This window comes from Vitis vinifera, chromosome 12 (assembly GCF_030704535.1).
Source record: "Vitis vinifera cultivar Pinot Noir 40024 chromosome 12, ASM3070453v1".
Classification (NCBI taxonomy): Eukaryota; Viridiplantae; Streptophyta; class Magnoliopsida; order Vitales; family Vitaceae; genus Vitis; species Vitis vinifera.
In genome coordinates, this window is record NC_081816.1 from 13194296 (window position 1) to 13214653 (window position 20358).

Below are 20358 nucleotides of genomic sequence, written 5' to 3' on the forward strand. Positions count from 1 at the left end.
TAGGAGCTCAAATAGAATTGCTTCTCTTGAAGTCATGGGATAAAACATGAAATTTAAAAACAAAAAACTAATAGAAAACAGACTTTAAGAGTGGAGATCCATTGAAATCACCATTTCTATCTATAATTCTCCTACAAGGAACTAGATTAGTGTTTGTGACTCTAAGTCTAAGCCAAGGGTTTATACCAAGAAGTACATACTTAAGAGGAATGGGAACAATCTTAAAAAGGCTTAACTCACTCTAGTTGCTCTTGTTTAGGTCCTTGCAACTAGATGCTTTTGTTGGGTTTCATTTCAACTTAGTAGGTTTGTGCTCTACTCAAGGAAATCAATACTATGATCCCTTAGGCATTCTCCTAAGGTTTGTTAACTTGCAACCCTCACAACCATGACAACATACACTTGTTTAGCATGGTTACTCCTTTTGGTCATTATAACCACTACAAAAGGCTAGCTTTACTCGAGTCTTACACAAATCAAACCGCTAGAGATTTGAACTGGGATATGGAAAAATCTTGGCTTTACTTACCCACTGAAGTGTAAAACTAGCTAAGTATGATGAAAATTAAATGAAAAGCAAGAACTGTATAGGCATCCTTTGCTCTTAGTTATACTGAGTTCCTTAGGTTGGATTGTGGGCAAACTTCATTCTTTTAGATTTAACTCATTGCTTTAATGTTCCAACATTTTTTTCAACATAAAGGAATACAAACATTCTCATATCCTTGTTACTTAGCCTATGAATCCCATACTAGTCTGTCTAAGGAATTGAGTGATAAAGCACCCCTGAGGACCTACATCTAAGCTTCAAGTGGTGGAAATGGATTTCTCAAGTTTTTTGCTTCGCTAAATCCTCATACGGGATGCAAGTGGCATTAGATCTTTTTATTAATCTTCGTTTCCTTTCTGCAATATATCAGTCTTTTCCTCAATTTGCCACAACTTCTCTTCCTTGGGAACTCTAGTATTTTAACACTAACGGATGTAGTGCGTAGTGTGTGAGAATGATTTAAGGAAAAATTCTCAATGGGAATACTTTTTTTTTTTTTTTTGTTTCTCCAAGTACCTTGAGATTCTTTACTATCTATCTAAATGCCTCCTTTTGTTTCTCCAAGGACCTTGAGATTCTTTATTGTCTATCTAAAGGCATCTAATTAGTCATTTGAGCAAATAAGTCCATAAGTGGAATTAAAGCAAGAAGGTTAAAGCTTAACTTGCTTTACTTAATCTAATTATTTCCCATAAAATTAAACTAAAAGAAAATAAAAGATATGTAGGTAAAGAAGTTATTCCTACTAAGGACCTTTGAAAAACTCAATTGATTTGACACTCCAAGCTCCCTAAGGTATCTTCCTCTACTCATTTCTTCTTTTCATTGTTACACATTTGAATTCTTCATTGAGTGAGAATCATCAACAAAATTCAATATCTCCCATTTTTAGTTTTAGATTCTCATTATATGTTAATATTGGACCATGATTTATGCAATAAGAGTTGGAAATGAGGTTAAGATATATATATATATATAATAATGTTGTAAGTCTTTTCTGCTTAGATGTTCCTCTAATTGAACACTATGTTGGGTTGTTATGATATTACGACTAGCATGGTGACTGGTTCAACCACCTTGGCTTTCATAGATTGGCTTGGTCATTCATCTGCAGCTCGCTTTCTTCTCTACCTTGTGCTTGACACTTAGTTCTCACCCTTTTCAAAGTTGCATGCTATGCTCTTGTGTATTCTTTGGGGTGCATACAATGGTAGTAAAAATTCTTCCACCATCTTGTCTAGTGAATATCCTTGAAGTGCGCCATCATTGTTCTTCAAGGTGCGCCAATTGGTGAAGATGACTAGAAGCATGCATAGGATGTTGGAGAAGATGGTGTGCAAAGGTGGTAGTTGGAGGAGTTCCAAGTGTGAAGAAGGATGCAAGGTTGGTTTTAATGAAGGTGAGCTACTTAGTTGGAGGAAAGTGGTGCATAATTTAAGTGAGTTGGGGTGCATAAGTTAAGTGAGTTGGAGGTAGTGCATAATTTAAATGAGCTTGGAGATGTGAAACTTGAGTCATCTAAGTGATGAACAATTTACCTAACATATTTGAGAGGTGTGTGGCCTCAGTTTGATGCGCCTCTTAAATGCGTCAACTGCTTTAGATAGCTCTTCTCCAATTCTTAAGTTTTCTTACTCTTTAAGCTTCATTCAAGTCCTCCCAAAAAATTCTAACACACTTTAAAATACCTTGAAGACCTACATAATTCTCACAAAAACATCAAATATAAAAGACTATGGTATTAAAAACAAAAGTAAGTAGTGGATCCATTATAAGTCCCTCAAACATACTAAAATAAGACTTTTAGAGCCATTAGAGTGTTGAGTTTGAGTTCTAATCACATATCTCTATCATTTGCTTTGAAAATTTCAAATGAAATGAGACAATGCTATAAAACTTACAAGAACATTTCGAGGTAACAAAAAATCCAAACAATTAATCTAATTCTTTTTATCTATTCTTTTATTGTTATCAACAAATAGGATTTGAAGAATCCACAAAAATAAAGAAAAATAGAGAAATATTATCTATTGTGACATTAAATTTAATATTTTTCATACCTTGCCCTCTCATTTCATTTTCCATTGCTCCATATTCTATCCTTCTATAGAATTACAATATCGACTTGTTTCATTGTTGAATGAATTGTAATTATTTGTTCCACATTTTCGATGTCTACCATCAAGATTACTTTGACTTATTTCATTACTATAAAGTAAGATTGATTTGAAGGAGTTGCTCCAATTTTCTTTCTTCTTTCATTTTAATATTATTCATGGACTTGTAAAGATCCCATGAGTTGATCAATGGTCATGGGATCATGATTTTGTAAAGATGTCTACTCTTTGCTATTTCCTATGGTATTTTTACTATAAAATATATTTGTGTGTCATAGGTACATACTCTTATTTTCATAGCAATCATATAAGTACAAATAGTTTATCGAGCGTTATTTTGAGCAAACACCCATAAAGGTGAAACATATATTTCAATGGGTGAAGACACTTTCTCCTACTTTTTGCTATCTACCATTGTGCTTCAAAATATATCTACATATCATACATGTGTACTCCTATTTTTATAGTAGTCACATTAGTATAAATAGTTGATTGGGCATCATTTTCAGTTGACTTATGAGGGTTTAAACTTGCTCCACCTCGTTTAATTAAATAAGTTTAGATATTACAAATTATGTATATGGGAGAGAGATTGTGATCTATATCATATTAGTTAAGTAAAAAATGTATAGTTCACATTTTCTTTATTAGCTACATGGTAGCATTTTCTTTTATTGGTAAAATTTTTTTTTTTTCCTTTGTCTATTTTTTCCTCGTGGGACTCCAACCTATAATCATTTGGCTTTGCTAAGTGAGCAACTCTCCTAAAACATCCATAAGATTTAATTTCTTCTAAGACAATCTTAAATTTAGGAGAATTAATTAATTAATGAATAATTCATTATTTAAATTAATGCTTGAAGTGGATAAGACTTTTTAACTTATTAATTTATACTTCTTATGATGATATCTTACCAGGAAGGTGACAAAGATCTTTGTGGGAGATTTTGGAACTATCTTATAATAGGTAATGGGTTTAGCTTGCTTGTACTTTTTTTTTTCATAAATATTATGCAATTCATTATAATATGAATGTTCTTAGGAAACATAAGTTGAAAGAAACAAACCTATACTCAAGAAACCTAAACCCTAAATATGAAGAGTTTCCAATTTTTATATCTCTTTAAAATCAAGGCTTTTGTAATTCAAAATGTAATTTGAAACTTTAAAAGATAACAAACCATTTGAATGTCCCTCTTATCTATTTGAACTTCCACTAAGTACATTATCCAATTTCACAAGTTTCAAGCTATTTTCAATTGCCTTTTCAACACTTTTGCATATAATTACCATTTAAAAAAACTTTACCATATCAAAAATACATCATTTCCTCAAATTTGATGACTTTTTACCTTCCTAAACTCATTTCTATGGTACCTCAAAGTTTTTTTAGTTGTTAAGACCTATAAAGATAAGTTCATTGTAATTAATAAGAAATGGAAGAAAATTGTCAATTTAGATCTTGTAGGATCTCCTTCCCCAAGATATGCTTTGCAATACCCAAATCCTTCATGTCAATTGTCTTTGATAATTCCCTTTTTAGTTTCCAAATCATATCTGCATCTTGTCCTACAATCATCATATCATCAACTTATAATAAGAGAATGATGAATTTATCATCAAGGAATCTTCGAACATATACACATGGATCTGCAACTGTTCTCTTATACTCTTGACTCATCATGAAAGAATTTATTGTACCATTGTTATGGTGCTTGTTTTAATCCACATAGACTTTTCTTTAACCTATAAACCATGTTCTCCTACCTTTTAACCTTGAAGCTTTCTGGTTGCTCCATAAAGATCTCTTCATCAAGATCACCATGCAAAAATGTAGTATTTACGTCGAGTTGCCCCAATTGGAGATTCATACTTGCTGCTAATCCCAGTATAACTCAAATTGAATACATTTTCACAACAGATGAAAATATTTCATCAATATTAATACCTTGCTTTTGACCGAATCCTTTTACCACTAATCGAGCCTTGTACTTTAACAACTTCTCGTTGTCTTTCTTTGGTTTGAACAGCTATTTGTTCTTGAGTGCTTTCCTCCCCTTTGGTAATTCTGTAAACTTGTATGTATGGTTCTTCCACAAGGAATTCATATTTTCTTGCATGAATTTTATCCAATAGTCTTTGTCTTTGTGAGATTGCACTTCCTAGAAGCTTTCAGGTTCCCCCTCATCAGTAATTAAAATATACTTAGAATTGGGATGCCTTGTAGATGATTGAAGTTCTCCGGTAGTTTATCTTAATTGAGGTTCTTTTTATGGTGGAAGGGTTTGCTCCCCTGGTTAGCACCTCTTGTATTATTGCCGTCTACATTTTTCTCATCCCCAATGGTTGGTTTTTCCATTTTTGTTCCTTGTTCTGATCCTTACATCTCTGTTTCATTTGTAGTACCCTCTAATGAAGTCTTCCCTGGTGTTAAATTTGCAACACCTTCATATGTGAGTTTTGCACTACCCACGTTTTTCTCCATATCTTCAATGGTCTCGTGTTTGTGAAACACGATGTCCTTACTTTTGACTATCTTTTACTTTTCTAAATCCCATAGCTTGTAGTTGAATTTCTCATCCCTATATCCAATGAAAATACAAGGAATTGTTTTATCATCAAGCTTTGATCTTTGCTCCCTAGGTACATGTAAAAATGCTTTGCATCCAAACACCTTTAAGTGAGAGTATGAAACATCATTTCCAGTCCAAACTCTCTCAGGAATATCAAAGTCCAAAGGAGCTGATGGTTATCTATTAATTAGGTAAATAGCGGTGTTGACAGCTTCACCCAAAAATAACTTAGGAAGTTTAGCTATTTTCAAAATACACTAGACTTTTTTCCATAATAGTTCGATTCATCCGTTCAACAACGCTACTATCATGTGGCATACCAGGAACCGTCTCCTCATGCCTGATTCCATGCTTTGAGCAATATTCTTTAAATTCTTTAAAGATGTACTATCCACCATCATCTATTCAAAGAAGCTTTAGTGGATTTCTCGTCTCTCTTTACCATGGCATGAAATTGTTGAAAATACTGGAATACCTGATTTTTTTGTACACTTCAGGTATACCCATGTTTTTCGTAAAGCGTAATCAATAAAACTAACAAAGTATTTGTTACCGCCCAACGAGTCTATTTCCATGGGTTCACAAACATTAGAATACATTAATTCCAATTTCTCCAATTTTTGATTGGAATTCTTCTGGAATGAAACTCTGTGATGTTTTCCAAATATACAATAGTCATAGGGGTTTGATTGCCTTTGGCCATAGGAATGAGGGGCTGTTTGCCCAAAAGTTGTAACCCTTTCTCACTCATATGCATGCACTAGCTGTTTGTGCCATAAATATGGAGAAGCATCATCTTCAATTGCATTTAGTTGTCTTCCACACACTTTCACGTGTGTTTTGTACAATAAGCAACATAATTTGCCTCGCACCACCACCAAAGATCCTTTGGTGAGTTTCCAATTTTTGTTACCAATAAAGTGGCTATATCCATCATTGTCTAGCATACATATAGAAATTAGGTTCAAACGTAGACATAGAAAGTGTCACACAACTTTTAATGTTAATGTGTACCTCGTACTTGTTTGTGTGCAGATGTCGCCAATCTCCATGATCTGAGAAACACTCATGTTTCTCATTTTCACAACATCAAAGTCTCTCACTTTGTATATGGAAAAATATTCTATTTTTAAGATAGTGGTATGAAGTCGCTAAGCCACTATCCACTTGTCATCTTGATCTGCTACATGAAAACAATCTTCTTGGTTGTAGAGTAAGGTCACCTTGTTGTCACTGGTAGAGGTGGTAGTAGTGGTATTCCTATTGTCTACCTGCTTCTGGTTCTTGTCTATTCCCTGTTTTAGAAATTTATAGTTCCTTTTCATGTAGCCTATTTTACCACAATGATAATATTTTATCTTCTCTTTAGACTTTGATCTACCTCTTGATTTGTTTGCCCATAACATCCTTTGCTTCTACTTCTACCCTTGTTCTCCGTGACAAGGGCATGTGTGTCATTGCCCATCAAATCCTTCTTTTGAATTTCCTCATTGAATATGCTATTTCTAACCATACCTAATGTGACTTTTCCTTCTAGGGCTAAATTTCCCATAATACCACCAAAGTATTCTAGCTGTCGGGTAATGAATTGAGTAGCAAGCATGCCTGGGTCTCATCATTAAGAGAAAGGCATGCAATAGGTAATTGAGTGATCAAACCTTCAAAATAATTCAAATGTTCAACAAATGATCATCCCTTCTTTAGCTTTAAATTTATCAGCTTTTGCATTAATTAAATTTTTGTTTGTGCGTTTTTTGTCTCATACATGCTCTCCAAATTCTTCTAAAGAGTTTGGGGATCCGTTTCTTTGGCAACATGGTTGTAAAGACTAATATCCACCCATTAGCAAATAACACCCAATGTTTTCTTCTTTAATTTCTTTCTATCTGCGTCTGGCATTTCACTTGGCTTAGCATTATCTCCCTCAATATGATCATATAAATCCTTGCAATTGAGGAAATCCTCCATCATGGATTTCCAAAATGAGTAATTTGTAGCTGTAAATTTAATCATGGTACCCAAATAATTTTCAGCCATGATTCTACCCAAACTTGAACTTCCTAATCACGCTCTAATACCAATTGTTGGGAATGCGTGTGACCTATTAAACATTACAACAAGTAATATTTGAGTGGCTTTGCCAATTCACCATAATTGTCAATTAGTAATTAGGTGGCAATGCTAATCCATAGGAAATTAAATGCATAAGTTGGATGGCTATGTCAACCTTTAGAAATTTAAGTAAGCAGTTGGGTGGCTATGTCAACCTTCAGAAATTTAAATTAGTAAATGGGTGGCAGTGCCAATCGACAGAAAATAAAAGTGACAAAGAAAAAGGAACACCTAATTTACGTGCTAAAACCCTCATAATGAGGGAAACCTCCATTGGGCAAAGATGAGAAAAGAATTCACTATGTGATAAAATTGGTACAAAATATTACTCAAGTATTATCCTTACTTGAGTTTAACACACCCCAGGATATGCTCGTAATCCTCAAAATTTTATCACTTAGTGCTCTCTTTGTCTCACTTTTCTACACAACTCTCAATGGTTGGAATTTTTAGTCTCACCAAATGATCACTAGAAGCTTGTTATTTATATGCAATAATTGAAGGCCAAAGATTGCTTCCATTAGTTGAAATATAGGTAGGCTCTTATTGGAAGAAAAAATGCAAGATTTTATTAGTGTAAAAATGGGGATTTGGCAATGGCAGCATGGAGCAAATAAAAACCAAAATAAAAATTGGTTTCTTAAGATGGCAAATTAAATGGCTACCTACCGTCTTCATAATAAGGATGGACCCTACCAATTATCTTCACTTTTAGTTGATTCTATAGACTCATTATCATTAGACTCAAAATCACTCTAAGTCATTTGCAATGTTTTCTTTTTCTTTTTAGGTATAGGGAAATCTAAATGAAAGTGCCCTTTACCTCTATAGTTAAAACACTCAACTTGAGATAATTTTATTGAGTACTTTTTTTTTTCTTAGAGAAAGATTTTTTTTTCTTTCTTTGAGCCATCTCATGTGTTTGTCTCATTTTGTATTCTCATGTACAATGATAGTGAATGCGAAACCAAAATCATCTTTAAATAATATTGAAATCCATTTATTATTACATCAGGTCATGTTTTTAAGGGATTTATCCTAATAGGAGGCAATTAAATATGTCATCATGATTAAAGTCCTATATGAAGAAATATGTTATCAATCCTCTAAAAAGGAGATAAGAATGTTATACAATCATAAAGCTATTGATGCCTCCATTAATATAAAGATAGTGATGACTTCCATATTGATACCAAACATATTATAAGCTTCTAAGGAAAGTTTATTAGCATTTTGCATAGTAGGCTCACACATTGCTTATACTCAAGAGGGTTAGCCAATTTATATATGCACATGGAAGGAGATATATGGATGATATATACTTGATTGTGAATGAAAAATTTAACCAATTATAAAGACTAACGAGAAATTAGACATGCACATGTGTGTGTATACATATATACAAAATGTGGAGTTGTCAATAACAAGGATAATTTTGGATATGATACTTTTGTTGAGAGAGACTAAGTTGCTTAAAAGAGAAATTTAATTAGGTTTCCCTTAATCCCAAGTATATTATATATATATATATATATATATATATATATATATATATATATATATATATATATATATAAAACACTCATGAAGTATGTAAGACATTTGTTTGAGAATATTTTGTGGCGAAAGAGCTTCTCAACTAAAAAGTATGATGTTTTTGTGGTATTGAGTTTGTCTTACACATAATATAATCTAGAATGGTTGAAATAAGCATATATATATACTAATAATTTGTGACCTCATCTAGAATAAGTTAAAACTTGATTTGATTTGGTTTTCATTTTTTCACGTTAGAATCAACTTATTGGTGTCTTAGTAAAAAAGGCAAGAAATTTTAATTTTTTTATGGTACTCTTAAAAAGTAAGATATGGATGTTTCAAATTCATTCTATATAGGTGGTCAAATTTATGTGATTATTCTACTTGGATTTTCACATTCCATCACATTTTTATCATCTATAGTATATAACTTGGTCTTCAATTTTAAACAAGTGCAAAATATGATTTTAGTAATGAACAAATCACATTAAGTCTTCTACATGTCTTGAATGCTTACATTTAAGTAATCATTTATCACGCTTACCTTTATTTTCTTTCTCCACACATTTCTAACATTTTCCACGCCAAATAAATTTAGGAATGTTTACAAATTTAGGCACAACAAGGATACAGATAATATTTAGCTCCTTGTGCATTAGATTACATGCAATAAGAATAGGATGATTGTTTGTACCCTATGATTTAACTATATGACATTATATCTTTCTTATATTTGTATTAGGGTTGGATGCTCAAGAATGTTTTGGTGATTCTCACTTTAAATCATGGCCAAGGTAACTTTTTGATGTACAATTCCTATCATTATGATATTATTATACTACTATTTTTAATTAATTTTCTATGTTCTATAATACTTTTCCAATTTGGTGTTATAATCAAGGGGTATATGTTTACTATTTTGGAATACTTTGGGATATATTATTAACTTGCTAATTAATTTGGATGGAATGATAGTAAAATTTAAGAATGCTTTTATTTTCTATAAGGACTATACTACTATTTGAAATTTTAAAATAAGTGAAAAATGAACTAAAAATATGCGAATAAGTGACTGTATGTGTTGCCAACAATTATTTTATCATTAATATAGACTTACACTATAATATATTACTAAGAGAAAATATAATAATGTAATAGCCTTGAATTTTGTGAGTTCAACTGAAGCTTGAGATGAATGGGTACAATTGATTTATGGAAGTTTGTTTAAAAACGTGATTTATTAAGATTGGTTAAGGTTGTTCAAGCATTTCTAATTGGTTATGGTGTAGATCATATATTTTTCCCATAATCATATTTAAAAGTGTAGACTTTCTTTACTATATTAATATTATTATTTTTATTGTTTGAAAAAATGTGAGAAGAATAACTTCATTGATGCAGGAACATTACTTTGCCTATAATTGTTAAAATCAAGGATCAACAACATCAATGGAAGAAGTTAAAGTTACCTCGAAGGTAAAATAATGACATTATTTTCTATCAGTTTTGTCTTGAGGTTGACATACATTGTAACTTCCATTTTTGTGTCACATCATCTTTATTTTTTTTTAATTGTTTGGTGTCACATGCATACGTGCCTCTAAGATATAAGACAAGGTTGAAAAATTATCTTAGAATAAATGATGTAGATATGTGAGTATTCATGAACTTGCCCTATTTCCACCATGAAAATGAAGAAACATCTTACAACATAGAAAAAAAATGATATGGCAAGGAAAAAGAAATGAGTTTACCATTTTCTTTAAGGATGGGTATTAGTCAAACTTTTCATCTAGAGTTGGTTTTCTTTTAAATTTAGGCTTAAAGAATGTAAAATGCTTGAAATAAGTAAATTTTAATGAATATTAGATAAATTAGTGGAGCTTAATGAAGATTTGACAACAATTATTAAAAATCAGCTAAAAGACTAAAGTTGAGTGAGGATAAGGAAGACCGAAGTTATTTATAGAAAAGCAAGACCTAAAATTGTTTAATTCATCAATAAAATTTTAACTCAAAAACTAAAATGGATTATGACCATCCTTAAGAAAATCCACACAACAAAGTTGATCTCATTGTGGATCATTTTTCATGGTCAATAATAAAAGCAAATGATGAAATGATTTTCAAATGCTTTTTGTTGTATACTAATTCTTCAATACATCAATACTAGATAGCCTCCTTAACATGAATAAGAAATATATTTTCAGGTTTATATATTTTACAACAACATTCATTGAAAATGTCATTCTCCTTTACATGACCATACAAAATTTAATTATATTATATCTTGCAAGGCTATTTGTTGTTTTTTTTTTTTTTTTTTTTTTTTTTTTTTTTTTTTTTTTACTTTTACTTTTTGCAATTGATCTATTGTTAGCATTTAGTTCTCGTTTGAATGAACATTAATAATATTTCTAATTGTTTTTTTTTTTTTCATTTGTAGCATAAGATCAATTGTTTGTCTTAACATGCCTAGTTTCCCTGGTGGACTAGACCCTTGGGGCAAACCAAATTTTAGGAGAAAAAAAGAGGTAAGCTTTTGAATGTTTTGTTTTACATCAAAAGAGATGAAAAATAGAAACTTATATATATATATATATATATAGTTTCATTCAAGCTAACTTTATCTTTCTTTGTTTAACAGTTTTATTAAAAAATTCTAATGGGATTGTAATTTGTAGAGAAACTTTACATCATCTTTTGTGGATGATGGACTTCTTGAGATTATAGGATTTAGAGATTCATGGCATGCGGAAAAGTTTCTTCCTTTGAATTGCCATGGGACTCGTCTTGCACAGGTTAGTTCTATGCATGTATATTTTCCTTAATCAAACCAAGCTTAAAACATGTTTAAACATTGATCATATAATTTTTGTTACAACTATATGTTATGCTAAATGTTGATAAGTATTTGAAGTTTTAGTTTTGATTTACAATAGTGGTAGTGATGATGAAACCAACATGTTAATAATATCCATCTTCAAATGTCCAAGTATAGACTAACTTCTACTTTTTGTTGTTCTTCTTCTTGTTTACTTCTCAATTCAGGTACACCAAATTCGCTTTGAGCTTTGCAAAGGGATAGCTAAGCATATTTACATGAGTTTTGATGGGACGAAATGGAAACAACATACCCCTATTGATGATGACAACTACATGATCGAAATCTCTTATTCATCTAAAACTAGAATGCTTGCAACTTCAACTTCAACTTCAAAATGCAAACACAAAGCTAGAAGTCCTACATCTATTGAATATTCTTAATAGGGTTGAAATCTTTATTGAGGATTTCCTACTAAACCTTTATATGTGGATAACATGATAAAATCTTTATATGTATATATATACAAGCAAAAAGATTTGATGGAGGATATTGATGAAATCATATTTCACAAATTTATAAACTATAAACCCATTTAGGTTTCCTTATATAAACTTCTTTGTTATGGTATTGATTTAGATATTCGATTGTACAACCTTATGATGGATATTTTAGTGATTACATAAAAATCGAAGCAATTACCAAAATGAGAGAAACTCTGATAGTCAAGGTGAAACTACTATTGTACAAATTTATAGAAAGGCCAACTTCATAACCATATGATTGACAAATTAAACTATAAGAAATCTTGAATATGGGAGAACTCTACATAACCAAGATGTTATTCACATAACCATTTGTCATTGACTTCGATTTCTTATATTCAATTTCATTTGTCACATAACCAAAGCAATTACTAAGTTTGAAATTCCATTTCACATCATTGATTTTATATTCTTTTGTAATATCAATCACTTTTCATAAGCCATTTTAACAAGGTTTTATATAAAATTGTAGATTTGGTTACTAAGTTCAAGTTTTTATTATTGAATTTCATGCATTTAATTTGGTAGATTATCAATTGTGGAGATAGAGTCCTTCAAAGTATGACATAACATATTTATTAGTTTTTAGATTCACTTTACCATCTTACTTTACATTATGGTTTATTTTATCATTCAGGACTACATGATTGTAATATATATAACTTGGGTGTATTAGGAGTTGCACAAAAGATTGAAGTTATGAATTCTTTGTATTTTGACGAGTGGCTTATAGCTAGTTCATGGGCATAGGTAATTCATTTAAGGTTATAACACACTACTTCCTAATAAGAGAGATGACTTACCTTTATCATTAGATAGGTTTTCCATGTTGAGTGCACTAGTGTGAATGATTACACATTAGATAAGATCTATGGTGAATTGTGACATTGACTATCATGTGATCATGATTTCATCATGCTACTATATCATATGGTCTCTAGACAATGACAAAATACTGTGCTAGTGTTAAGGTATTTATATTCCCTATGGATTAGGTCACTATTAATTAGTAGGTAGCAATAGGTATTCTTAAGACATGTACCATGATATCTTATAGATTTTATTTTAGATAGTGTGTCCTCTTAGGTTATCTTAAAGACTTGTTAGCCTAAAATTCGGGACCATAATAATTCCTTTAGTAGAGCTTGACTCATACTCTTTGTGAGATATATTATGTCAATTTGATCATATAATAGGAGGATTTGAGACTCAAGGATGGTAGACGTAATCTTAAGAGTGTAATAGCTTTCACTATGTTAGATTATGGACCCTAGTTCAAACTCGAATAGATAAAGATCACAAACTTGAGAAATTTATTAAATTGGATTTAATCAATTTTCATCTTAGTGTAATGTCATAGGTTATGAAAGTGCAATTGACTTTCTTTAGTGGAATATTGAGTCAACTTTAGAATTAGATTCTAAAAGAAAATATTTTCCTATGAGTATTAGTGGGCCCCACTCAAGCTCATAGTCTTTATTAGCATAAAGTTTTAAAGTTTTATGGAGAATTGATCATTTATGTGCATAAAGACATTTTGATAGAAGTGAAAGATTTCTTAAGAATTATAATTGATTATTTTAAGTTTTTCTAGATTGAATTAATTAATTAATTAGAGTTCATTAAGGGATGGATTAAGACCTAAGCCCAAGTTGGGTCAAAGTCACTTGAGCTCACAAGAGAGTATATATAAACCCCTTGGGTTTTAAGGTTAGACTCTAACTTTCATACTAGTGGTCTTTCAAAAAACCCAACCCTCCTCTCTCTATCTCTCTCTCACTCTCACTCATTCTCTCACTCAAACACTCCTTTGAACAACGACCAATACTAACTTGTTTTCTAGATTTTAAGGGTTTTTGTTTTTACTAACCGTAATTTTTGTTATAAGGGTATCTTGGTAAATTTGGATTTTTAAATCCCAAGAAATCTTACCAAGTATGTGATAGGATCCCTAAGGCTGATTGAAATTATTTGAATTTTCTTTTTTATATTTTTTATGCCTAATAAGTATATTTTTCCTATCATATATGTTTTGCAAAAAAAAACAAACTTAGTAATCTGATGGAAATAAATTTTTGAGAAAATTGGAGTCCAAAAAGACATTACTTATTAAATTTATGAATACTATATATTAAGGAAATAAATTTTGTTAAAATAAAATTTAAATCAAAAACGCAAAATTTTCTTTTTTAAAATTATTCTCAAGGATTTTAAATATTTTTATTAAAGTTTTCCTTATTGGATAGAACGTTGTCTGAATTTTTATTTTTTATTTTCAAATTTTATAAATTTTCTTATTGCACTAATCCTCAATTAAAAAAAAATTGAAACTTTGTTTAAAATGCATAAGTTATCTTTAAGAATATTATTAAAATTTATAGTTATAATCATTTTAATGAAATAAAATTGTATGAATATTAGATTCCAAATCTAACAATATTTATTAAATTGAAAAGGTATAGAAAAAAGGAAAGTATGTTTTATGAGGAATTTTTAATCGTGAGAGCTAAAGTTTATTTTTTTTATTATTCTTAATGATTTTCAAATTTCTTAAAATATTATTTTAGAATCTTCCAAAATTACATATTTCCTTATCGGAGATGCTCTTAAATTTTCATAAATTGAAGTTTCTTATTCTATTAAAGTTCCCAATTTGGAGAATAAATATTTTGGAAAATTTCAGAGGAAGTAATTTATCATTAAAGGACATTACTAAAATGATTTAAGGAAACTTAGTAATTTGATGAAAATAAATTTCTTTGAAAAAATTTCCAAGATAAGATATTTATCAAATTGGAATTATGTAAATGACAACCTTATGAAAATAGATTTTAGAATTTGAGAGCATATTTCTTATCAAATTAAATTTTCAATAAAATACTTTGATGAAAATTTTAAAAGTTCACATTGCCCTATTACAAAATGTTTCTAATTTATGAAATAAAAATTTTCAAAATTTTTTAGACATAGAAGATAATTTATTCATCATTGTAATTACAAAAGCCCTAAAGCTCTTAATCAATTCAAATGATCAAGTAAGAGTAGTTCATAGGCAAGCCTATAGCCTCCAATATTAAGCCCATCAAGGGTATGGACTTTCATCATCATCTTAAAGTCCATCTCAATTCTTGGTCATTGCCAATTTCAACAGTGGTTTGGGCAAAGGAATTAAGGAATGAGGATTTTCTTAAACATAAGACTAGATATTTTAATAGTAAGAGTGGTCAATCCTAAAATTGGAACTCTTCACATGATAATATTGATATTAAGGATCTTTGTTAATTTAGATATAAAATAGTTGAATCACCTAAAGTTGTCCTACTTGCGTAGTCTGAGAGTTGAACTTAAAAAGTATGCTAATATTGTCTTAGGAATTTTTCATGTTTATGTTAAAATCTTAGATTTAAGCAATGAAAACAATATCAATTTTTCAAAAATGATTTTTTAGGGTTAAAGTACTAACCTTTAGGTTTAGATGTTCCTAAACCTTAAATTCCAAGTATTGAAGATGACCTTGAAGTTGTTGGCAATCTCACAAACCCACGAGCTTCTACCTAATGACTCAACCTTGTTTTTAGCACACTTTGAGTGGAGAGGAAAGGAGGGTGGAGGTTATGACTCTCTTTCTCTCTGGATGGTGGAAGACAAAAGGTTATGGAAACCTAACCTCTATGGGGTATTTATAAAGTTTCGAACTAGGCTTAGGTGGCTTGAGCACACATGGGCTTAGGTCACTTAATTTAGCCTAAATTGGGTCCTAATTAATACCAACCCAATAAGGCCTACTAACTAATTAATTAGCCTAATCCAAAGACCTTGTTCATTTACCCCTATGCAACCATGCATAATTACCAAAACGCCTTTATTCACAAAAGTGAACCTAGAGTCAATCCAACCCTCATAACCCATGCCAATAAGGTATATGAGCTTAGAGCGGGGACCATTGGGACCTATAGGAGTATTGGCTCCCTTATAATTCAATTCTAAAGTTGATTCAACATCCCACTATAAAGAATCAACTAAACTCCAGTATCCTATGTAATTAACAACAAAACTATGTACTCAGGTTCTTGACCTACTATCCATTGTGTTTAGTCTCCCCATGAACTAGTGTCCATAGTTTAACAAGGTGAAAACTATCAACCTTTCAAGACTACCTTTACTATTCTTGAGTTATAGATCCTCATATTGTGTGTTCAATTAACATATCTTAGCTCTTAAAGATCTTATGTCAAGTTCCACTTAAGGAACTACTATAACCATAGTTTCCGTGAAAGCACCTCCTTTTGATCACCCAAGGGGACACATTGTCTCAATCCCATGAGATATCATGGTGCCTCCATTGAGAATACCTATTGCTACTGGTTTCCAACAACAGTGGCCCAATCTATAAGGAATATATGATTAGCTTACGATCTCATTTGTAGGTCAAAACCACTGCTAACTTTAACATAAGTTTAATATTCTCTCAAGATTGAGAGATGACACAATGAGGCAACTTAGTGAGGTCAAGACTACTTGATAGCCTTAAGTCATGACTAACCATAAATCCAATCCAATGTGTAACCATACACACTAGTACAGTCACCATGGGAAATCCATTCCAATAGCCAAGACCAATCATCCCTCCAATTAGGAGGTGGTGCACTATAGCCTCTAATGGATTTCCTAGACTTATGAACCAGTTGTGAAAAAGTCATATATTTGCAAGGAACTTATAACTTGGATCTTCCATGCAACTCCTACTGCACCCAAATCACGTACAATGCAAAAGATGTAGGTAAGAATGCTCATAAAGTGTAATACATGGAATAAGGATAGATAAAAGTGAAACTAGAATATTAATAAATAAATAATGAATTCCAAATTTTGTTACATCATGTCATGCTTTTAAGGGCTCTATCCTAATAGTTTAAGGCAAAGAGGTTAATCTGAGATGCTCTCTACCAACTAAATATTTTAAAATGACTTTTCAAAAGAAACAAGGACTACTCAAGCAATTAATCTTGCTCAAGTGGTTTTGAGTTCGCTCAACCGGTTTGAAGTCTGCTTAAGCAGTCATGAGCATCTTATCGAGTTTAGAAACAAATTTTGGATGAATTTCACTCAAACTCTAATTTGGAAACTTAAGATATTGAAATTGTTTAGGCTTTTGCTTATAAATACCTCCCTGATAACCCATTAAAGGTTAGAGATTTTGATTTAGTTGAGAGGGTTCCATTAAGAAGATCTTTTTAGAGATCCTAGAGAGAAACCCTAACATGCCATTTCATTCTTGATATCTCATTCATAGATTTGATCTTTGATTATTAGGTTGAAGATTATCATCCCTTCGAAGTGGCTGAAGGATCTACTATGGAGCAATAGGAAGTTACTGCATCGCAGACGTGAATCGAGTTGTAGGTTCTGTAGAGTAAGTCTTTAGGGTAAAGTGGTCAAGTAAATATGTGTAACTTGATTTCAAATAGTGAATTTAGATTAGTAGGTCTTAAACCTCATGATTTTTTATGTCCATTGTTGGGGTTTTCCACGTAAAAATCTTTTGCCTCATTGAATATCTTTATATTCCTACTTATATTCTGATTGATTATATTGAATTCCTTTGATTGATTTGTTAGGTTGTTATTGGGATTAGAGTGGTCATTTTGGTAACTATTATCATCCCTAACATCTCCTGGCATATATTTTGAACATTAATAATTATATTATTTTATCTTTTGACATTTCTAAAAGGTAAAAATCAGTTTTTTATATATTTAAAGATTTTAGGTATAACTCATTTAGTTATTTGGGATACCCCTATCTATTAGGTTAAAAGAATTTGGTATAATATATAAATATTTATTTAAATTTTTTAATCACCCCATTTACCTTATCTGGGTATTCCCTATTAAATTTTCAGTAGTTTTTCAATACCATTTTTTAAAAAATAATTAAAAAGGAAAATTATCTAATAAGTTAACTAACTTGAAGTATTTAATAAACTAATATGCAATACATTAACTAATAAAACTAATTAACTTGAGGAACTACACACTATCAACCAATATATTTTTAAAGAATTAATTAATGAAGAAAACTTGGCAAACTTGCATCAAATAAATTAACAAACATGAAATATTGAATAAACTAACATGTAATAGGTTAACTGAAAAAAAAAATTAAATAATTTGAAAGATTACAAACTATAAGTCAAGGTATCAAAAACTAACCTCATTACTTATCGATCATGAAATATCTACTATTTTCTAAAACCTAAATATCATAAAACAAAAATAATCAAATTTAACAAATGAAAATTTTCAAGGCACATGAACTAAATTACAACAATCAAGAAATACTTAATTATTTTCTAAAATCTAAGAAATTTTTCATGGCACATGAACTAAATTACAATAATCAAGAAATACTTCATTATTTTCTATAATCTAAATATCATAAAATAGCAAATTCAAAGGCACTTAAACATAAGAAGCTAGAACATAGGCTTATACTAAAACTACAGAACTAAAACATAGGATTTTTGAAAGTATAAAATTAACATAACAAACTACTAAATTCATAAAACTAAACATTGGATTTTGAAAGCATAAAATTATCTCGACAAACTAATGGAAACTAAGCCTAAAAAAATTTACTAATCTCTAATTAATAAACTAACAAACAGTATATAAAACAATATTAACAAAGGAACCTAAATATAGAAAACTAAGAATACAAGCTAACGTGAGTTTATAAAACTACAACATGGGGTTGCAAAAGCATAAAACAACACAAATTAAAGGGAACTAGCCTACATAGCTCAAGAACATATATGCTAATCAATAATCCAATAGCAATTATTTATAAGTGCATCAAATAACAATCAAAATAACCTAGACATGATAAACTAAATAATGCAAGATAACCTAAACTAATTAAAACTAAACATGGGATTTTATGATTAATAAAATAAACTAAAGGAGACTCACATAAAGGACTAAAAAATATACATACAAATTCTTAAAGCAATATTTATAACATATAAGTACATCAAATAACTCAATCAAAATAAACCTAGGCATGATAAACTAAGTAATACAAGTTAACCTAAAATAATTAATACTAAACATGGGATTTTATAAACATGTAATTAATAAAATAAACTAAAGGACACTTGCCTAAGTAATTCAAAGATATACATATATACTAATCAATAAAACAATAATTATTATTTATAAGCACATCAATTAACACAATCGAAGTAACCTAAGCATGATAAATTAAACAATACAAGTTGACCTAAAATAATTAATACTAAGCATGGCATTTTGTAATAGCTAAAAATTTCTAAGAGAATGAGGTTAAGATCAATAAAGGGGTAGATGTTAAAACTATCAAACATAAATTAAATATCATGGGATCTCAAGATAATAACTAAAATTCCTATGGCAAATAGGCCAAAAAATATCGATAAAAAGGAAGATGTTAAAACTATCAAACCTTTACAAGATAAGATTTTTTTTTTTTAATGGCATGGGAAATAAACTAATACAACAAACCTAAAACAAATTAAATACCATCATCAACCTTTGCAAGATAAAATTTTTAATAGCATGGAGACCATTCTAATGACATGAAACTAAGCATGACAAAAACAAGTAAATACTAAATCTATTAAACTTTGTAAGATGAAAAATTGGATAAAGTATTCTAATAACTATAAACTATGAACAATGAATAAATAAACAAGTAAATAAAATAATATTAAAACTAATCAAACTTTATAAGATAAAGATTTAAATAGCATGGCTAAAAACAAGAAGATTAGATTATAGGATTGTAAATTGTTCAAAGTGAGACTTTTAAATGCATGGAAGACAATCTATGCATGAAATTCAAAATGAAGCAATCATGATTTCTATGTCTAGCCTTGATTCCAAAAATCCAATAAACAAAACAAATAAAGATCTAAGAAGAAAAAATCCCAACAAGAACAATGTGTCACCCCATCTTAGGATTGGTGTCACATGCACATGTGCCTCTAAAATATAAGATGACTTTGAGAAATTATCTAGAATAAATAATGTAGAAGTGATGAGTATTCATGAATCTCTAA

The 20358-nt window shown here is 30.2% G+C and overlaps 1 protein-coding gene across 1 annotated transcript; it reads left to right on the forward strand.

Moving 5' to 3' along the window:
• The first annotated feature begins 1854 nt into the window (after positions 1 to 1854).
• LOC100265636 (diacylglycerol kinase 6) lies at positions 1855 to 12458 on the forward strand. The gene is made up of 7 exons (XM_059741120.1): positions 1855 to 1949; positions 3586 to 3634; positions 9634 to 9685; positions 10293 to 10367; positions 11338 to 11425; positions 11576 to 11692; positions 11943 to 12458. Exons 1-7 carry the CDS (start codon positions 1944 to 1946, stop codon positions 12156 to 12158), a joined length of 603 nt encoding a protein of 200 aa, XP_059597103.1. The 5' UTR covers positions 1855 to 1943; the 3' UTR covers positions 12159 to 12458.
• The last annotated feature ends 7900 nt before the right edge of the window (positions 12459 to 20358 follow it).

Bases quoted from the DNA above. Each gene is read 5' to 3' on its own strand.
- LOC100265636 (XM_059741120.1), top strand. The intron at 9,686-10,292 runs GTAACTTTTTGA...TCATTGATGCAG, and splicing joins CACTTTAAATCATGGCCAAG to GAACATTACTTTGCCTATAA. The intron at 10,368-11,337 runs GTAAAATAATGA...TTTCATTTGTAG, and splicing joins AAGTTAAAGTTACCTCGAAG to CATAAGATCAATTGTTTGTC.